At 42.1% G+C, this 18845-nt stretch overlaps 2 protein-coding genes across 3 annotated transcripts; both read left to right on the top strand.

Annotated features, from left to right (window-relative positions):
* The first annotated feature begins 295 nt into the window (after positions 1–295).
* atad5a (ATPase family AAA domain containing 5a) lies at positions 296–12596 on the top strand. 2 transcript variants are annotated; one of them, XM_054607892.1, is made up of 22 exons: positions 296–476; positions 975–1039; positions 1130–2910; positions 3247–3331; positions 3444–3602; positions 4192–4327; positions 4416–4667; positions 5409–5557; positions 5779–5929; positions 6227–6547; positions 7220–7316; positions 7602–7684; positions 7787–7923; positions 8008–8182; positions 8299–8466; positions 8576–8806; positions 8913–8977; positions 9097–9286; positions 10021–10169; positions 10275–11131; positions 11296–11454; positions 11712–12596. In XM_054607892.1, the coding sequence occupies exons 2-22, from the start codon at positions 989–991 to the stop codon at positions 11788–11790; spliced, it is 5475 nt and encodes a 1824-aa protein (XP_054463867.1). In that variant the 5' UTR covers positions 296–476; positions 975–988; the 3' UTR covers positions 11791–12596. The 2 variants fall into 2 exon arrangements, with proteins under 2 accessions (XP_054463867.1, XP_054463866.1); XM_054607891.1 differs by having other exon boundaries at positions 10018–10169.
* A 273-nt stretch (positions 12597–12869) lies between these two features.
* Positions 12870–18396, top strand: adap2 (ArfGAP with dual PH domains 2). Its single transcript, XM_054607366.1, has 11 exons — positions 12870–13102; positions 14488–14612; positions 14739–14830; positions 15088–15176; positions 15373–15485; positions 16035–16184; positions 16283–16366; positions 16542–16604; positions 16908–16985; positions 17094–17322; positions 17831–18396. The coding sequence occupies exons 1-11, from the start codon at positions 13015–13017 to the stop codon at positions 17854–17856; spliced, it is 1137 nt and encodes a 378-aa protein (XP_054463341.1). The 5' UTR covers positions 12870–13014; the 3' UTR covers positions 17857–18396.
* Positions 18397–18845: the final 449 nt, after the last annotated feature.

Below are 18845 nucleotides of genomic sequence, written 5' to 3'. Positions count from 1 at the left end.
TATTTTATCTTTTTATTTTATTTTTTATTTTTTTATTTTATTTTATTTTATTTTATTTTTTATTTTATTTTATTTTATTTTATTTTATTTATTTTATCTTATCTTATCTTATCTTATTTTATTTTATCTTATCTTATCTTATCTAATCTTATTTAATCTTATCTTATCTTATCTTATCTCGGCGCAGCCAGCAGGGGTCGCTGTGTTTTTTCTCCACCTCCTCCAAAGGCACAACCCGCCATCTTTGTTTTGTGGCCCGGCTACGTCAGGCGATGACGTCGGCGTTTCTCTTCCCTCCGATTGGTGGACCCCGCTCACGCAGAACGCGTCACGTATATTTGGCGCGCTTCGCTCTCGGACAGTCTGGCGCGTTTTTGAAAAAAGAGCAACAAACGTCCAGAAACATGGAGCGCGAGAGCGGGGACGCGGGGAGGACAGGACACGAGGACGGGCTGTGACGAGGGACGAGGAGACAGGTGAGCCACATGTCTGTCCTCTGTCCTCACTGTACGACATGTCTGTCCTCAATGTGTCCTCAACATGTCCTCTGTCCTCTCTGTCCTCACTGTGTCTCACTGTGTCTGTCCTCACTGTGTCTGTCCTCAGCATGTCCTCACTGTGTCTAGTAATGTGATTAATAATAATAATGGTTGTAGCAGTGGGTGTCAGCAGGGCCACAGTCCAGGTACAGCCACGATTTACGGAAACCTGCGAGGCGAGAAAGCACAAAGACTACAGGGTAGAAGCAAAGTCAGACTTATAGTGCATTTTATTGAAAACCAAAAGAATAATTGAGCATAACATTATTGTTATGTGACTTGATAACTCTGGTAAAGAGGGGACTGGAAATGTAAACATGATAAAGCTTCCAAACTGGACTTGATACCAGGATAATGAGTTTTAATGGCAGTAATAACGCGTCATTTCTGCTCATATCTCAGTCTCCATTTTCATATTGTCTCCTTTTGCTTTAGGTGTCTTTAAAATTATGGCTGGTGTTGTGGCTATGGCATCTGTCATCGAGGACTTTGACACCCAGGTATGTCTATGACACTGATTTGGACCTTATGTTGCATTTGTAGCTGTTAATTAATAATAATTTATTATGTCCTTTCACTCCTTTTTACAGCCTTGCAAGAAATCTCGCAAAGATGGTGGCAGTAATATCGCCAAGACAATCACAAACTATTTCTCTCCCGTGCCGAAGCCTGTGGAGAAACCCTCTTCATCTCCTCGCTCCAACAACATCGCTGACTACTTTGGCCGGAAGGCATCGTCCTCTAAAGAAAAGACCGGCTGCCCCGAGCAGTCGAAGGAGACCTGCCAGACGTCTGATGTTGCAGAAAAACCCACGAGTCCAGAGGCAGCAGTGAAACGGCAGTCTCAGAAACGGAGGAGAAAGGCTGGCAAAGCTGCAAGGAAACTTGTGGAGGCGGAAATCTTTAGCTCCGCAGAGGAGGCGAGCTGCGTGATTGTAGAGAAACCATATGATGGCAAAGACTCTGCAGCAGAAGCAATCGGCAGCTGTGGTTTCCTTGGCAGTGATACAGCGGCCCTCATTACCCAGCTCACTGCTGAGGCTGGTTTTACTGCTACTAAGACTGTCAGTGTTGAGCAGGCTGAAGAAGACGATCCCGAATGTGGGAACGGTGTCGCACTTAATCCAGATCTAGACGGTATTGAATTATCTCCGATTGTACCTTCAAAAGACAAAGCAAAACAAGTCAAAACCAATGAACGGAATTCAAGGAAGGCAAAGCGTTTAGAACCAGAGGAGAACGAGAAAGAGAGCTCCTTGTGTGATGTTAGTATGGAGGTCAATGTGGATGAGGCGTCTCAGTTAAACAACAGCACAGTCACAGTCTCCTTCGAGGATTTTGTGCGGAGTCAGAGCCAGAGCGGTGGTGAAGAGGACACGGACGATGATCAGGGCAGAGAAGACAAAAGTAAAATCACAGCAGAGGTGGAAGAAATGGACACTGAGCAGTCGTTCATCCCTAAATCTGAAGAAAAGGTCGGTTCGGGGGTGACGCTTTTTCAAGTCTCACCCCGAACCGTCACCATCCAGGCTGAAGTGCATGTCGTCTCGGCCAGACAGGAATCAGCCAAGGCCGGGGGGAAGTTAGCTTCCATCTTTAACAGGAGAAAGGGGGCGCTGAGCCCTACGTCGTCTCCTCACATGGAGGCCGAACACAAACTCCCTCCGTCATCTGTGAATGTCAAGCGTAAATCCAACGTGGTTCTTCAAGAGGAGGATCTCGAGCTGGCTGTGCTGGAAAGTGAATCCGCGCCCAAGTGCAGTGAGTCGGAGAGGAAGCAGTTCATGTCTGCCTTCAAACAGCCCGGTCTGGATGGGTCCAAAGCCAAGACTGTTAAGAGCCAGAGCAAGCAGAAGCAACCCGGAGAGAAAGCTGGGGATGATGCGGAGAAAGTTTGTGAAGAAGACGCTGTAACTCCACCCTCTGTTGAGAAAGTCCCCGCTGCCTCTCAGGAAGACAAAGTAGTTAAAAAGAAACCAGCAAGAAGAGGCAGAAAGAAAGCTAAAGAAGAAGATGAAGCAATCGCCACCCCACCTGAAGCTGCTCCTGTGGAGGAAACAGTGGCCGCAATTGTTAAGGTTGATGAGAAACGAGAGGAGATTCCCATCACCTCAACTCCCTCCATCCCGGAGGTGAGGAGGTCCAAAAGAGAAGCTGTAAACCGGCAAGTACCCGAGGTCGCACCAACAAGCCCTGTCAGAAAAAACAGGAAACGCAACGAGTTGAAGGACGCTGCTGCTGCTGATGATGCTGCTGCTTCACCTAATGACAGCCCTGCAAACATGTCCACTCCAAAGATACGCAAGTCCAAACGCACAGTCTTCGTAGCAGAGATGGTGTGCCCATCTGACACAAAAGGAAGCCCAATCAGGTGACACGTGCATACAGTCACACATTCTATGAAAGGTGTTTTAGAAAGGTGTTTATTCAACTTTATGGTCATTTTGGAGGACTGGATTTTATTATGAATTGTTTCTTTTATTTTTTTGACCCTCTTTGTCAGTACGTAATGCACCACAAACTACGTTCTCATACAGTTAATCAACATCTGTATAAAAGTGTAAACAACAGAACATTGTTACCCTTAAAGATGGTTTCATGACAGGACTGTAAGTTGGTGGATGATATGTGTATGTGTATGTATTTATGTGTAATGGTTCTTTTGAATGTTTTTCATGTTCTAATTCAATGTTTTCTTTTTCATAAGGATTAAATTTACTAGAGTCCATAAAAACGTTTCCAAGACCAAGCCTGAAAGTGGAAGTGGCATTAGCTCTCCTTTGGCTACTAAAGTAAGTATGATATTTTTCACAGATTCTAAATGTAATGAATTGATGTACTGACAACATAGTTTAAACATCATAATTACGTAGCTGATGACGGGATGCTTTAAATTTTTTTCAGACATCAAATTACTCTAAAAAAAGGAAGCAGGCAAAGAAGTTGGTGGAGAAAGCCAAAGTGATTCAGCAGAGTAAAAAAACAGCTGTCAAGGAAAAGGGCTCCTTAAGGCGTTCGTCACGAGCCGAGGCCTCCGCTAAGAAGATCTACTGTGAAGACGAGGTACAGTTAAAGGCATGAGCTGAATAACCTTTCACTGTTGAAGGGGCGGTTTGCATTTTTGTAGAGGAATTGGTTGAGTTATGGAAAGGCCAATAAATTGATGGTATGAACCTGTAGTACATTGCACTCATCACTTTATAAATGAGACCAAATAAATGCATTTAGGCAGAGTTAACAGGCTCTTGTTTATTAGTAAAACAAACAGTTTCTACACTAGCATTCATTTTATATTCAATGTAATAAGTAGGCTACAATTATCAGGACGGTACCAACAGTCAGGCTCTCTCATGGGACTCAAAGGTGAACTGTAGATATGAATGTTAAATAAACGATTATGGAAGAAATAATGCAAATTTATTGGGCGACCTTAATGAAATCTAATGAGACCCACCTGTCGGATCTGACCCAGTCTTTGATAATGACTGCTATTGTCCATTTCCTCTGGCTTGTCATTCAAAAATTTACCCATAAAGCCTTTTAAGGTTTCACCTATTCACTAATTTAATAACAAATCTTTGGTGTTAATGTGATTTTTCTCTCCTTTTTATTATCCTGCACTGTTTTGATTTGTCCACATTGGCAAAATTAGGATTCTGTCATCTGCCTGGAGAAGGACCAGACTGCCACGGCACAGGAAAAGAGTAAAACCCAGAAGCCTCTACGGAGTCTAAATGAAGTTCTGGGAAAAGCCTCATCTGTTGGCAAAGAGCCCAAAGCGGTCCCAGGTAATCTTTCCCACTCTAAAATCATCAATTACTGTTTAGCATTTTGTAGAAATCTCATCTAATGCTGCTGTATTCTTTTTCCTCACAGGCTCAAAGGGAACCTCGCTGGGCCAAGAGAAGGCGGCTCGGAAGGTGTCTGCGGTGATTTCCATCTTTGACGACAGCAGCTCTGAAACCTCCCAGGATGACGAGCAGTTCAAAGCACGCAAAGAGTTCCTGAAGAGCGGCCTGCCTGAGACTTTCAGGAAACAGATAGCTAAGACGGCTGCCACCAGGGAGGCCTACTCGCTCTCCCGTTCCTCCTTTCAACCAGTCGTTCACATGACGCAACCATCAAACGGTAAGCTAAAAAAAATAGCTAGAAATATAAATGTTGGCATCTTCATTTGACAGTGGTGGAACCTTACTTAATGCTTTTATTCAACTACAATTTTTACTAACTACATTTATTTGACAACTTAGATTTAAAATACAAAACATAATAAATTGATTGAGCTTCTATTACAGATCAAATGTAATTGATCCCTGAGGGAAATAACCAAATAACTTTACCTTCATTAAAGGGAAATTAATAATGTACACAAAACTGACATAATCTATAACTATAATCAGCTTTTATTAATTACTTGATATTAATTATTCTGAAATAAGCCATTGTGCATAATAAGTACTATTTACTTTTCATACTTTAAGTACATTTGGCATAATGCCTTAGAATGCAGGACTTTAACTTCTAACAGAGTATTTCTACATTGTGATATTGCTACTTTAACTTAAATATTATATATAAAATAAGACAATCCTTTATTCGTCCCGCAGCAGGGAAATTTACAGGATTTACAGCTGCATAGAGTATAGACAGTAAAAAAAATAAAAAAACAAGATCAAAACAAGTAAAGCAATAAAAACAGTAAAGAGTATCAAATAAGTAAAACAAAATGTAAATAATCCACAATAACTAAAATATTATATATACAGACAGAATCAATTACTTCATTTATTTACTATTATTAAGGACTGGTAGGTACAGGTGAATCAAGACAGGAGCTCATGATAACCTGTTTTTGTTGTGTATTGACAGATTGCCCTCTTTGGAGTCTACTGTGGCCTGAGTCTTCGTTACTGCGTCATCTGAAAGAGCTTTGGTGCCAAACGTCCAACTCACGTCCATCTGTTAGCGGTTCTCTTTGTGTGAGGACAAAACCTGCACGTAGAGCCTTTGTTGAACGGGTATGTTGAAATGATTGTAATGATTTAGTTACACGTTAAACGGGATCAATTGTTTGCCAGTGTCCCTATGTTGTGTTTTAAAAAGGCTCATAAAGCGAGAGACACATACTTGAATGCTTCATTCTGTCTTAGTTTGTATTCTTGTGCATCGTGTCGTTTGTAGTGTAGTACAGTAAAACTGCAAACACAGTATTTAAAAAAGTACTTTTTCCTTTTTGAAGGGTTCTGGCTGGAGGCCTGAGATCTCTGAAAGTGTTCGTCAGCTTCTTGTGGAGGAGGTCCGCACCGCTAACCCTTCCTTCCCCGCTCAGATGTTCGCCACTCGCTTCCTGAAGAGACACGCTGACCACCAGCAGCAGAGCGCAGCCTCAGGTCGGCCTGGCAGTTATTGCACTCGTACACTGACAATGTTGTATTGCAAAATGTCAGGTTGCAGTAAAGTTTTTATTAGGCTGTTATTAAGCTTGATTTCCTATTTCATTTTTGCACTATTCAGTATTTATCCTATATTTATTCACTGGCATCTACAGTCAGAAAATTTGCACAAATCCTCCTTGAATTTTTATCTAATTTGCTCTCAAAATACAAATATTTGCAGTATTTTAATCCGTTAAATCAGAGCTTAAATTAAAAGATTATTCTCAACATCCATTGCATTTTACTTACTAGAACCAGAGGCTGTAACCAGAGCCACCAGCACCACACTGCCAGCCGAACCAGTTGGAGGGAAGAGGAAGAGGACGGATGACGAGGGGGAAATGTCTGTGAAGGTTGCCAAGAAGCAACGGGCCAGCTGTGCAGAAGAAAAAAAATCTGAGCCTGAGCCAACAAAAAGGGGGGGTCGTACAAGACGAGCAAGGAGGTCAAGACCGGAGGACGGGGCCAACGAGAAAGATCAGCCTTCAGTCAAAACGCCTCCCGTCCCTTCTGATGACGACTCTGTGGTTGTGATTGATGACTCGCTTTCAGAAGAGAACACTGGAAGAAAAGGTGAGGTATCATATTTTACGGTCTGATTCAACATGTTTTTTGTGAGTATTTTCTTCAACCCATATATATCAACGAGGGTGCGCAAAATAGAAGTTCTCCAAAATGACCATACAGTGGAATAAACACCTTCTCAAAAACAGTTTCAATGAGTCTCTCTACTAACTTTGGGATCCATAAACAATACGGCAAATCAGCCAATGGGAAGCAACTTAAATGACATAACTGTAAAAAAAAAAAAAGAAGCTCCTGCTTATATCCAACTAACCATAAGTTAATGCACAACAGCAAATGCATTTAAATCTTGGAACAGACTGACGAACCTTTGGATCCACTGATGTTTTCAGCTCAAACCCAAACTGTTTTTATTTTAATGTTTTTTATAACTTGCAAATGTGTCATTATCAAAGTCCCAGTTGATTGGCTCTAATGGTGAAGTGTGGGCAAACATTAAGACGTAAAGGTTAAGTACTATAAATAGGGCTGCTGTCATTCACACCAACACAACAATGTATAATTATCTTAATAAAGCACCTGCAGGAGGAAAACACCTTCAACTGGCGTGACAACTTTTTATACAACATCCTCAAAAGTATGCCAATTTGTGTCCTCGTCAACATGTCTGTTTACGTCATTGTCTGTTGTAAGTAACGTAGAAAATGTTTGGTTCTTCAGATGTGTTGAGAGAGGACGTGTTGTGGACGGACAAATATCAGCCCCAGCACTCCAGTGACATCATCAGTAACACTGCCTCAGTGAGGAGGCTGCACAGGTGAGGAACCGAAACCGCTTTCATTTCATTGCACCTGCATGAAAACAGTGGCCCCTCTTGCCCGGAAAACCCTGAACCTCAAATTGGTCCTGTAGGTTGTGCCATCGATGTGTGAACCCTAACCCTATACAAATTTAAGTCCACTGATCATTCACCATATTTGCTTTATACTGTATCTCTTAAATGGAATCAGCCCATGACGTAAATACAAACACAATATGGGCTTTGGGCTGCCGTCTGAGGAACGTTTGGGGCGAATGTTTAATGTTTCTCCTTTTTATACAGCTGGCTAAAAGAATGGAAACTCCGTGCAGACCGAGAAGAGCGAAAAAAGCAGAAAGACAAGAAACAAGAGGAAGGCAGCAATGGTGGGAGATTAGAGAAAAGAGAATCCTCTCTTTCTCTTTATAAATACTTGTGTTGGCTTGTAGTGTGATTGTGTTGACTGAATGATGGCTCTCTGTGTCCAGACTCGGACTGGGACTGCGGAGAAGAGGACCCCCAGGATGGAGAGGACATGTTGTGTAATACGATGCTCATCACAGGACCTACTGGAATAGGAAAGACTGCTGCAGTCTATGCTTGTGCCCAGGAGCTGGGCTTCAAGGTACAAAAGCTTCCAGGTCCATAACTGTGACGTTTGTGTCGGAACAAGCGTCTTCATTTCCTAACTTCTCTGTGGTCCCTCTAGGTATTTGAGGTGAATGCTTCCTCTCAGCGTAGTGGCCGTCTTATTCTGTCCCAGCTGAAGGAAGCCACTCAGTCTCACCAGGTGGACAGTCAGGGGGTCAACGCCCACAAACCCACCTACTTCAACAGTTACGGCACAAGCAGCAGCAGCACTCCAAAGCTCGGATCCTCGCCCAGTATGTACCGGGCTAACACTGATAACCTGTTTCTAATGAGTGGCTTGTGATTGAGGATCTGCATGTTTTGTGTGTGGTTGCATAATTTATACCTGGTTGTATTCTTCATCTTCCAGGAAAGGTTAACTCTCCTCGTAGGGTGGTGTCCTCTCCCAGGAAACATCCCCAGTCTCCAAGAGCTGCTAAACGAGGAGGCCTGGCTCCCACCTCTTTAGCTAACTTCTTCAAAATGGGTCAACCCGCCACCAAGGAGACACCTAACGATAAGAAGAATGAACAAACAGGTTAATTTCATCTTCACATGTGTCTATTCTTTACTTATGAGGAAAAGTTTATACCAGGACTCAAATACTTATAGTGTTTCCTTTCTCTGTCCAACATCTCTTCACATAGCTGCTTCCAAGAAAGTCATAAAAGCAAATGAGTGTGCCAATAAGCAGAAAGACTCCAAAACAGCTTCCACCCCTGAAGAGAAGAACAGTGAAGAACAGAGCAAGAAGACGGCCACCTCGCTTATCCTGTTTGAAGAAGTGGATGTTATATTTGATGATGACTCAGGGTTTCTAGCCGCCATCAAGACATTCATGACCACGACGAAGAGGCCAGTCATCCTCACAACCAGCGGTGAGTAGAAGGAGAAAAGGTCAAATGTCTCAGTCTGTGTTGATTTGATTTATTCATACTTTCTGTCTGGTCTTTTGAGTTTAATAAAAAATGTGTGTGTTTTTAGATCCTGCTTTCAGCACCAGGTTTGACGGCAACTTTGAAGAGATCCTTTTCAAAACGCCCTCCGTGGTGAGTGGACAATTATTCAACGCAAATGTTTCAATGCTAATGCTAACCAAGTAGGAGCGATCAGTTATAAAAAGTACATTTCAGTCGGTTTTTAGTTGTCCTTCTCTCACCTGGTGCAGTTGGACGTTGGCAGCTTCCTGCGGCTGTTGTGTCTGACGGAGGACATGAGGACAGACCTGTTGGACATCAGCTCTCTGCTCAGACTCAATGGATGCGACATCAGGCAGAGTTTACTGCAGCTGCAGTTCTGGACTCGGAGCGCAGGAGGCCGCCACGTAACCAGACCATTGACGCACACTGGCAAACATGGTAAGAAGATGAGCTCGTGGAAAAGTTGTTGATTACTTTGTTTTGCTTTATTTAGATGTCAATAACTAAAAAGCTTTTCTCAAATCTATTCTATTTTAATGTGCTGTAACTGAGAAAGTTATTCATGCCTTTATTTCATCCCATCTGCTTTACTGTAACTCTATATTCTGCACTCATCCCTTCATTGGCTTTGTGTTGCATTCAGAAAACAGTTTAAATTGTAATAATCCCTTTACCAAGCTCCAAGTTAATAATCTGACCAGCTACAGTCAACATGCCGAGGTGTCCTTGAGCAAGACACCTAACCTCAAATTGCTCCCCGGGCGCTTAGCAGCCCACTGCTCCTCCGGGATGGTTAAATGCAGAGAATTGTAATTTCCCCATTGTGGGACTAATAAAGGATTGATTATTATTATTATTATTATTATTATTATTATTATTATTATTATTATTATTATTATTATTATTAAGCCCCGTACAAGGGGACCTACGACGAGCAGAGACTTAGAACCAAGAGGGACCTTGTGTTTGCTGCCATGGAACCTAAATTGTGAAGTGAATGATTTCTCCAAGACAATATTATATTTATTTATTTTTTACTCTATAATTGTATAACTTTCTCTCTCTCATGTCATTTATTAAATCACATAAAACTGTGTTTAGAAATGTGCAACACAAATCAGTTACCTTTTTAATCTAATAAGTATTTACTTCCTCATTTGCATTACAAGCAGAACCAAAGCCGGAGGCTGATGAAGAGGCAGCAGCCATGTCTGTGTGTGCAGAGACTGAGGCTCTTCCTCCCGCTGACACCGGCTGCACTGAGAGCATGCTCGGTCTGCTGAACGTTGAACCCGAGGGAGACATCTGGGAGCGCCTCAGGGTAAACCCTTCACTTACCACATTACACCGCTGAGAGTGACAACATGTTTGTGAGGTTGTCTTGGTTCCTGTTGTACTTGATTGACCGGGTGTGCGTTGTCAACAGAACCAGAGTCCGATGGAGGAGATGTTCTGCTGGGAGCTGCTGGCAAACAGCAAGCGACGAGGAGTGGACCTGCTCTACTCCAACTTTGAGAGACTCTTACCTCTCCCGCTCACACAGCTGACCACCTCTACCTTCAAACCAGAGCAATCTGTTTCTGCAATACAAGAAAATACATCTGTTAATCCAGAAGAGCTTCCATCACATGCAAAGCTTCTGCACACGGCAGAGTCAGCGGATTGCTCTGACGATGGGAGTCCAATCAAAATGTCCAACAGAATGAGGAAGAGCAAGAAGCGGCACGGTTTACCAAACAAGGATGGAATTGACTCGGACTCGGACTCAGAAGACGGTTTTCTATCTCTCTGCAGGCCGCAGGGCGCTCCTGAGACAAAGGAGGACGTCAAAGAGAGAATAGTTTTAGAGAAGGTGAAGAGGAAGCCGCTGACTCCTGAGGAGCGGGTAATAAGTCTCCCAGTCTCCCAGTGTCTGGAATCAATAGCTCACTTCTTAGACAACATGTCGTACATGGACTCCTCTTTGATGGTTCATCCAGAAGGAGGCGACAATCCGAGAAGGATGTCAGCGGTCGGTGCGGTGGTGAAAGACGGGATGACCGATGAGTCGAGGGTCGAGACTGAAAGGGGGAGCTGGGAAAGAGGAGAGCAGGTCTTGGAGATCCCGGCTGCTGTGGAGGCTCTGAGCTTCCACAAGTGTCGGGCTTCGGTAGAGGAGATCTGGAACAAAGTCCAACAACTAGAGGGGGAGGTGGGACAGGAGGCTGCAGCAGAACTCACCCTCCCTGTGGCCGCTCATCGTCAAGGTTACAGCTTCACTCAGGACGGTCCTTGTCAACCGCAGTGAGTCTTACGAGTCTTTTCTTTACACAATAATCTCATCTTCTGTACAACAAAAACCTAATGCACTGAGGCCCAGTCAGCAGCATGATGTTAGCAGAATGATTTCTTATACCTTGGCGAGGTAAACCAGTATAAAGAAGGTAATGTGTGTTGATACGTTCCAGGCTGGTCCAGCGGAGGAGAGAAGTGATGGAGAGTCTGACGTTCAGAGGGGTGTTTGGTTCTCCGGCCAGCAGATCAGCAGCTGCTCTGGACTACTTGCCGGCCCTTCGCACCATCTGCAGATCAGAGCAGCTGAAGGAGCAGGGCAAAGTTAAACGAAGGTGGGCATGCAGATACCGTAGTTCTTCACTTGATCAACCATCCGGTCTTTATTTAGAGCGTGAGCAGGATGTGGTTGAGCACAGCAGGCAGCCAATAGCACGCTCATATAGTGGTGAGAGTGGTTTTGACACCAAGCACCTGGCTATAAATAAATGTGCCAACTGAAATCTAACTGTATGCAAGACGCATTGCAACCACGTCTGATGAAACGGGTCCACAGAAAACTGAGCTGATGTTTTTTTATTTCCTCCTCCAGGTTCCTGCACTACCTGGATGCGATCCACCTGGGTCTGGAAAAGAGCACTCTAGAACAGCTTGCTGGAGACTTCCCCTGAACCATAGAGGAGGTCTGACGTGTCTTCATAATCACACAGAGGCCTGAAACAAATGTGACCCTCAAAGCGGCCATACTTATAAGGTCAATGCGTTTTGGCGATTGATTTGGAAGAAGGAACACTTTTACAGTTTGTGTTGTGACACGAGGAGGAAACGGAGGCAGCAGCATTTGTCACTGTGGCCTTCAGTGTCTTTATGATCGTGACCTGGACATGAGATGAGGAGGTCAGAGGTGTGTGTGTGTGTGTGTGTGTGCGCACAGAGGACTGTCTGGTTCCACACATTTCTTCTGAGGTGGAAAGACTGAATACTGAAGGTATTCTCACCTGAAGGGCTCTCAGCTAAACAGCCTCATATGCTGTCTCAGTCAGCGCATCGTGTGGTGCTTTCAAAGAATGCACTAAAGATTTCTACTTTATATGATTTTTGTAATATTAAGCTGTGTGTATTTTTTTTGTACAGTAGTGTTTTATATGTTGAAAAGCCTCGTCAATTTGCTTTGCATCTTGCAAAATGTTTTAAACTAGTAGAAATATCTTTGGGGGGATAAGTGTGTATCGTTAATGTAAGAGATTAACATGTAAAATAGAATTTGTAAAGGCCGTGTGTACAATGTCTGTTCATGCACTCAGGATCTTGTTCAATTTCATAAAAGCCAGGTAGCTTTCTGACAGACAGGTCAAGCCTTAAATCACCTTCACATGACTCACAGTGACGTTTTTTTTAATTAATCTTTTTTTCCTCACTCTTAAATATGTACACATAAATCACAGTGGGTATCTGTTGTGACCAAATAAAGGTTTATAACAACTAAATAAAGAGAGACTCTCACTGTGTTTGTGCTTTAATACTTTCTATCCTGATCCTGAGCTGCTGGAGGACAGAACCTGAAGGCATGTCTCTGCTCGTTAAACATTTCCTCCAGTGCACAGTGGGTGGACCGGTTCCTGCTGAGTGTGATGCCTTCTGACAGCTTGTGTTTCTGAGGCCACTGCACAGAGGTAATGACATAAAGGACAACCCCTCCACCGACGCACGCTTGGTTTCCGCGTCTTTACGCATGCTTTGTTTTGCAACATCCCCAAAAAAAACTCCAGTTCCAGTTTTCATTTTCTTTTTTTCAGTTACATTTAAACCACGTGAGAAACTATGTGACCATCATGCTGAGTTCAGACAGAGGGATTTATCGTCGTTTAAGAAAGAGACTCTGACTTTGTGCCAAAATGTCAAATCACGAGAGAAACAAGAAGCTGCTGCTGGAGCTGCTGAGGCGGCCGGTCAACTGTCAGTGTGCAGACTGCGGAGCTCCGGGTAAGAGATGAGTGAGTGTGTGTGTGTGTGTGTGGTAAACCAGGTTAGATTTATCTTTAAAGTCTTTCAAATAAATATATCATCAGAATCTCTCCCACATAGAACTTGTGAATGGCCAACATCCTGAAGATAATCAGATTTCCTCGATTAGATTTTTGTGAAAACAGGCAGCAAGAGTTTTGATAATCGGTCTCAGATGAGATGAGTGTGAGCCTGACAGGGTTATCAACCAGGGAAAGCTGCAGGCTCTCTGTAGTTTGATTTGCTATAAGTTGGCACAGTAATACGCACTCCAATACATGATATCAACTCTATAATGAAAAAGCCTGAAGGGTCCGTGTGCCAAAATATTTGTTTAAAGTTTTATATTCAGCTTTATTACAGACACAATGGTCCATATAAAAAAGAAACACTAAAACAACAAATACATACAATATGAGGACAACAAGAAGATAATATAATCATTGCAGTTAAAAAGTCACCAATGGTAAAAAGAAATTGAGACATTTTTGTGTTTATTCCTAAATCAAATCGATTTAGGAATAAACACAAAAATGTCTCAATTTCTTTTTGTGTGGCAGGAACCGGTCCATCCACTGTGCACTGGAGGAAATGTTTAACAAGCTCAGGGCAGAGATCCCTTCAGGTTCTGTCCTCCAGCAGCTCAGGATCAGGATAGAAAGTATTAACGCACAAACACAGTGAGAGTCTCTTTATTTAGTTGTTATAAACCTTTATTTGGTCACAACAGATACCCACTGTGATTTATGTGTACATATTTAAGAGTGAGGAAAAAAAAGATTCATGGAAAAAAAAAAACGTCACTGTGAGTCATGTGAAGGTGATTTAAGGCTTGACCTGTCTGTCAGAAAGCTACCTGGCTTTTATGAAATGTAACAAGATCCTGAGTGCATGAACAGTACCTCGTGTGGAGAAAGACATTGTACACACGGCCTTTACAAATTCTATTTTACACGTTAATCTCTTACATTAACGATACACACTTAAAAAAGCCTGAAGGGTCCGTGTGCCAAAATATTTGTTTAAAGTTATATATTCAGCTTTATTCCAGACACAATGGTCCATATAAAAAAGAAAAACTAAAACAACAAATACATACAATATGAGGACAGCAAGAAGTATAATCATTGCAGTTAAAAAGTCACCAATGGTAAAAAGAAATAGTCATTTTTGTGTTTATTCCTAAATCGATTTTTATTTATTCAAAGACGAATAAAAACCTGTCCATAACACTGTAATATTCCAGCGTAGGAATACAGTGTATGTGGCCCCATAGAGTGGGAGGAGCAGGGCGGTGTTGGGGCCCCAAAGCAGGACTCTGGTGTTTTATCTGAATCCCACCTTCCAAATCTGCACTACCCCAGATCCAGAGTGGGCGTCCTACAAGCTGGGTGTGTTTGTGTGTCTGAACTGCTCCGGCATCCATCGCAGCCTCTCCAGCCGGGTCAAATCCATAAAGCTGGACTTCTGGGAGGATGAACTGGTGGAGGTATGGTCCCTACATCTGTTATCGTTGCTATGGTAATAACATAGTATCGTTCCTCAGGTGAAGGGACAAATTGTCTGTGTGGGTGTTTAATCTTAATGTGTGTTGTTTTTCTTGGGATCTGGGAAGTTCATGAAATCCAATGGCAATGTCAGCGCACAATCTCTGTACGAGAAAGCTGTTCCAGTTTACTACTATCGGCCCCGGGAAAATGACTGTGGGTAAGTAACTTTCCAGAATGATGACATTCTTCAGAAAACTGTCTGTGCGGTAGAAGAGCATGTCTGCTGACGGAGCAATGCTGTGATGAATAGAGAGAAGTGCAACTACTGAGTGTAGAAGTGAAATATGGATGAATATCTGCTGCTAGATAAAAGTTTAATGGATTCAGTTATTGTGGTGATTGGGCAGCTTATGTTCAGGAGTTTCTGCATGTTACCTGTCTATGATTATTTTTATGTTTGCTTTTGAAACGCAGAGTCTTAAGAGAGCAGTGGATTCGGGCTAAATATGAAAGGATGGAATTCACAGGAGAAATCAAGTATCCTCCACTTTCATACACCACAGGTGATGCTTCCAGTGTTTTCTAACACACATGTCTACAGTAAACCATCAATCTTTATCAGTCCCTTGGCATAAAGCTGATTTGGTTCCTCATACACATGCAAGAAAAACCTGTTCCTTGCATAACAAAACAGCCAGGAAGTGAAAGTCTAACCAGACTGTCACTCAGTGCAGTGACTATTTTTCTTGGATTTGATAGGTTTCTACGAGGGGATGCTGTGGAAGAAGGGGAAAGAGAACACCCAGTTTCTGAAGAGGAAGTTTGTGCTTTCTGAGCGGGAATTCACGCTGACTTACTACAACAAGGAAAATGTGAGTTCCCAATCAGCTCAGACACAATTAAACTGCCCCATGAGCTGATCACAATCTGATCTGATATTGTTTCATAGTACAAGATGTGGAGTTTGCTTTCATATTTGTTATGTGCATTTATTTGATTGGATCTCTCTCCTCCTTAACTTAGTGCGATAAATACTAACGTCAGCATGCAAACATGCTCACAATTTGGTCGACTGGGAGCAGAGCTGGTTGTGCAGCCTGACAGCGGCAGTTCCCCCGTTGATGGGAATGTCATTAGTTCTGCAAGTATTAGGTCTAAAGTTTTGGACAAACTTAAATTTTGAGCTGCTGGTGGTACTGGAGGAAACATCAGGGGATCGCTAAAGTTCTTACAATTCATCCTCTGGGGGCCATGAATGTCTCCACTGAATTTCATGACAATCCATTTTGTAGTTTTTTGAGTAATTTCAGTTGAGACCAAAATGTCCTACAGACACAAAAACGAGTGCACAAACAGCTGCATGTTAATCCAGTTGTTGCGTCCTTTCTACCATCTCTGATGTGCCATGTATTGTGATCCAGGAGTCCAAAGGCCCAAAAGCTGTGATCTCCATCAAGGACCTAAACGCCACATTTCAACCAGAGAAGATTGGACATCCTCACGGGCTGCAGATCACCTACCAAGACAACGATCACACCAGGAACCTCTACGTCTACCACGAGAGTCCTGAGGTGGGACTGCATGAACATCCAAAGTATAAATAGCAGTATTCAGCAAGTCTCAAACTGTAGGACTGAGGAGAAGCTCAGGGTCTCTTCTTCTACTCTAGGAAATAGTGACGTGGTTCAACGCCATTCGTGCCGCTCGCTATGCGTACCTGAAGACGGCGTACCCGACAGGAAGCAATGAAGAAGTAAGCATCAAACCTTCTCAAAACCAAATAAACTGATTAAATGTTTTGTAGTTATTGATGCAAATTAAAAAAAACAGTTTATTGAGAAACAACAGCAGTAAGAACAGAAACTTGCCTCTTTTTGCTTTTATGTTTTTAAGCATAACACTCGTGTACCTTTACACCTTTTTGTCAGCTCATACCAAAGATAACAAGAACCTACCTCAAAGAGGGATACATGGAAAAGACCGGCCCATTGGTAAGTTCATACAGATAAAATGGTGAAACATATACAGATGCATGTTTTCATGAGTTATTTTTACATTTATTTAGTCAGCACTCAACTGCCGCTACGAGCAGAGTTAGAGTTGTTTCTCACAGTAGTAGTACTTTTGAGAGTGTGTTTCGGTTCCTCTTACATATTCAAACAGACTTGAATTACATCTCAGTAAGAAGAGACTGGTACGATAGAAGAAGAAAGGGGATATGAAGCTTGGGCAAGAAATGTTTAAATTCATACTGTGATTTTACATGTGATGCATTAAATGTGTTTTTTCAATAGCAAAAGGAGTCGTTCAAAAAGAGGTGGTTCATTTTGGACTCTCAGAACAGGAAGTTGTTGTACTTCAAAGGCCAGCTGGTGAGGACTTCTCGTTCTAACTCGATGCTGCGCGTAGCTGTGAGGACGTCTGTCAAACACTTTAACCAACTGATTTGTTTGAATGTGTTTTCATGCTTGTGAACGTAGGACGCGGAGGAGTTGGGCGTGATTTTCATCGGCACTGAGAGCAAGGGCTACTCTGTGAAGGAGTGCGTCCCTAAGCATGCCCGGGGAAACAAGTGGAAGTGTGGCGTTACGGTGGAAACGCCACACAGACAGTTTGTCTTCATGTGCGAGCAGGAGAGGGAGCAGAGAGAGTGGCTGGACGCCATCAGACAGGTCCTCTCCAGGCCCATGGCACCGCAGGATTACAGCAGTAAGAACGACTGGAAAATACTGCAAACATGTCAACAATGTGCAAACAGAGATATGTTAACTATTAACATGACATAGTAGTCATTCCTGTCATGTCAAAGGTTAAAATGTTCGCATTTTGGGTCGGTCAATGGTGCATGAGAGGATAGATGTATGGATGCATGTTAACAATCATAGGGACAGTCAGGGTAACTCCAAAATAGTAGGATTCATCCTCTGGGGACCACGAATGTCTGTATAAAATTGCATGGCAACACATCCAATAATTGAGATGTTTCTGTCTGGACCAAAGTGGTGGACAGACAGACCTGCAGACTGACATTTGCATACATAAAGCCATGCTATTGGTGTGCCTAATAAAAAAACAGCAATGTGACTCAGTTGTCTTGGTTACCGGCTCCAGCTTTTTTCCTCTGCACAGTTAGTCCAAACAAAGCACCTGTTGTTACATTGAACCGTTGCATTAAGCATCCGTATGACTCTTTCAAACTCCTTGTTTCTCATTCCAGTTGAAGCCAACGTTAAGTATAAATGATGAACGACAGAGAGGACGTACAACAGCATGACGGGGAGAAGACTTCAGCGTTTGAAAAGCACATGTGACTGAACTATTGCAGCACAGCTGATAAACAGTCTTCTGCTGTCACTGCACTGCGTCAGAACTGACTCATCTTTGTGTCGTCATCTGTGCGTCGGTTTGGATTTGAGACTTTCATGCACTCACTTGAACTGACATCGGAACTGATGCTCAATCTCAGACTTCAGAAAATACTGTATTATTGTGTTAAAATCCACTCTTATGACCAAACATACACATACAAGAGCATCACTGTTATATTGTAAGAGAAATAAGGTTACATATTATGATATTTTTTTATGATGTTTCTTACTTTTTTATATTTTCAAATTTGCAATGAATAAGCAATGTTTCATGACATCATGCCCAGAACAATAAACTGCTTTTTTAAAAGTAAAATGTGTGGTTTAGATCATATATTATCTATATGAATTTATAATAGAATATGCAATATATTCCAATAAAAGACATGACATTTAAAATGTTTTTAAACAAATATGACTTAAGCAACACTTTTACTGCAAAAGGGCCTAAAACTTTTATGCAACCATGTGTTCATTATTCATATTAACATAATTGTGAGCTACTCAGTGAAACAAAGAGATTGTGACTTTTGCTGATAGATGTTAATCTCAAAATTTGGGCATCTCACCACCTCTGCGTATTTTGTTTTTCTCTTTAAATAGTATAGAATCTTAAATTGTTATAGCCAACTTAAAAAAATTAAACCGACTATAAATTCAACAAAACAAACAAGGTGCTGTCCATAAATTTAAAGCCCATATGATGAGAACATCAAAAGTAAACAAAGCTTTTTTCAATATTTATTTATTAACTAATTAATCAATTAATTTGTTATAGGCTATTTATACATATTTTCTTTTTGATAATTTATTGAGGAAGAGCCATAATATAAATGCAGTTCCTCTCCTTGCCCAGGGTAATAT

The sequence above is a fragment of the Anoplopoma fimbria genome, chromosome 11 (genome assembly GCF_027596085.1).
Source record: "Anoplopoma fimbria isolate UVic2021 breed Golden Eagle Sablefish chromosome 11, Afim_UVic_2022, whole genome shotgun sequence".
In the NCBI taxonomy this organism is placed as follows: domain Eukaryota; kingdom Metazoa; phylum Chordata; class Actinopteri; order Perciformes; family Anoplopomatidae; genus Anoplopoma; species Anoplopoma fimbria.
Note: the sequence above shows the minus strand (reverse complement) of the source record. Positions and strands in the feature narration are given on the sequence as shown.

Bases quoted from the DNA above. Each gene is read 5' to 3' on its own strand.
- atad5a (XM_054607891.1), top strand. From the start codon at position 989: ATGGCTGGTGTTGTGGCTATGGCATCTGTCATCGAGGACTTTGACACC. The intron at 7,685-7,786 runs GTGGGAGATTAG...CTCTGTGTCCAG, and splicing joins ACAAGAGGAAGGCAGCAATG to ACTCGGACTGGGACTGCGGA. The intron at 11,132-11,295 runs GTGAGTCTTACG...GATACGTTCCAG, and splicing joins GACGGTCCTTGTCAACCGCA to GCTGGTCCAGCGGAGGAGAG.
- adap2 (XM_054607366.1), top strand. From the start codon at position 13,015: ATGTCAAATCACGAGAGAAACAAGAAGCTGCTGCTGGAGCTGCTGAGG. The intron at 16,185-16,282 runs GTGGGACTGCAT...CTTCTACTCTAG, and splicing joins TCTACCACGAGAGTCCTGAG to GAAATAGTGACGTGGTTCAA. The intron at 16,986-17,093 runs GTGAGGACTTCT...TTGTGAACGTAG, and splicing joins TGTACTTCAAAGGCCAGCTG to GACGCGGAGGAGTTGGGCGT.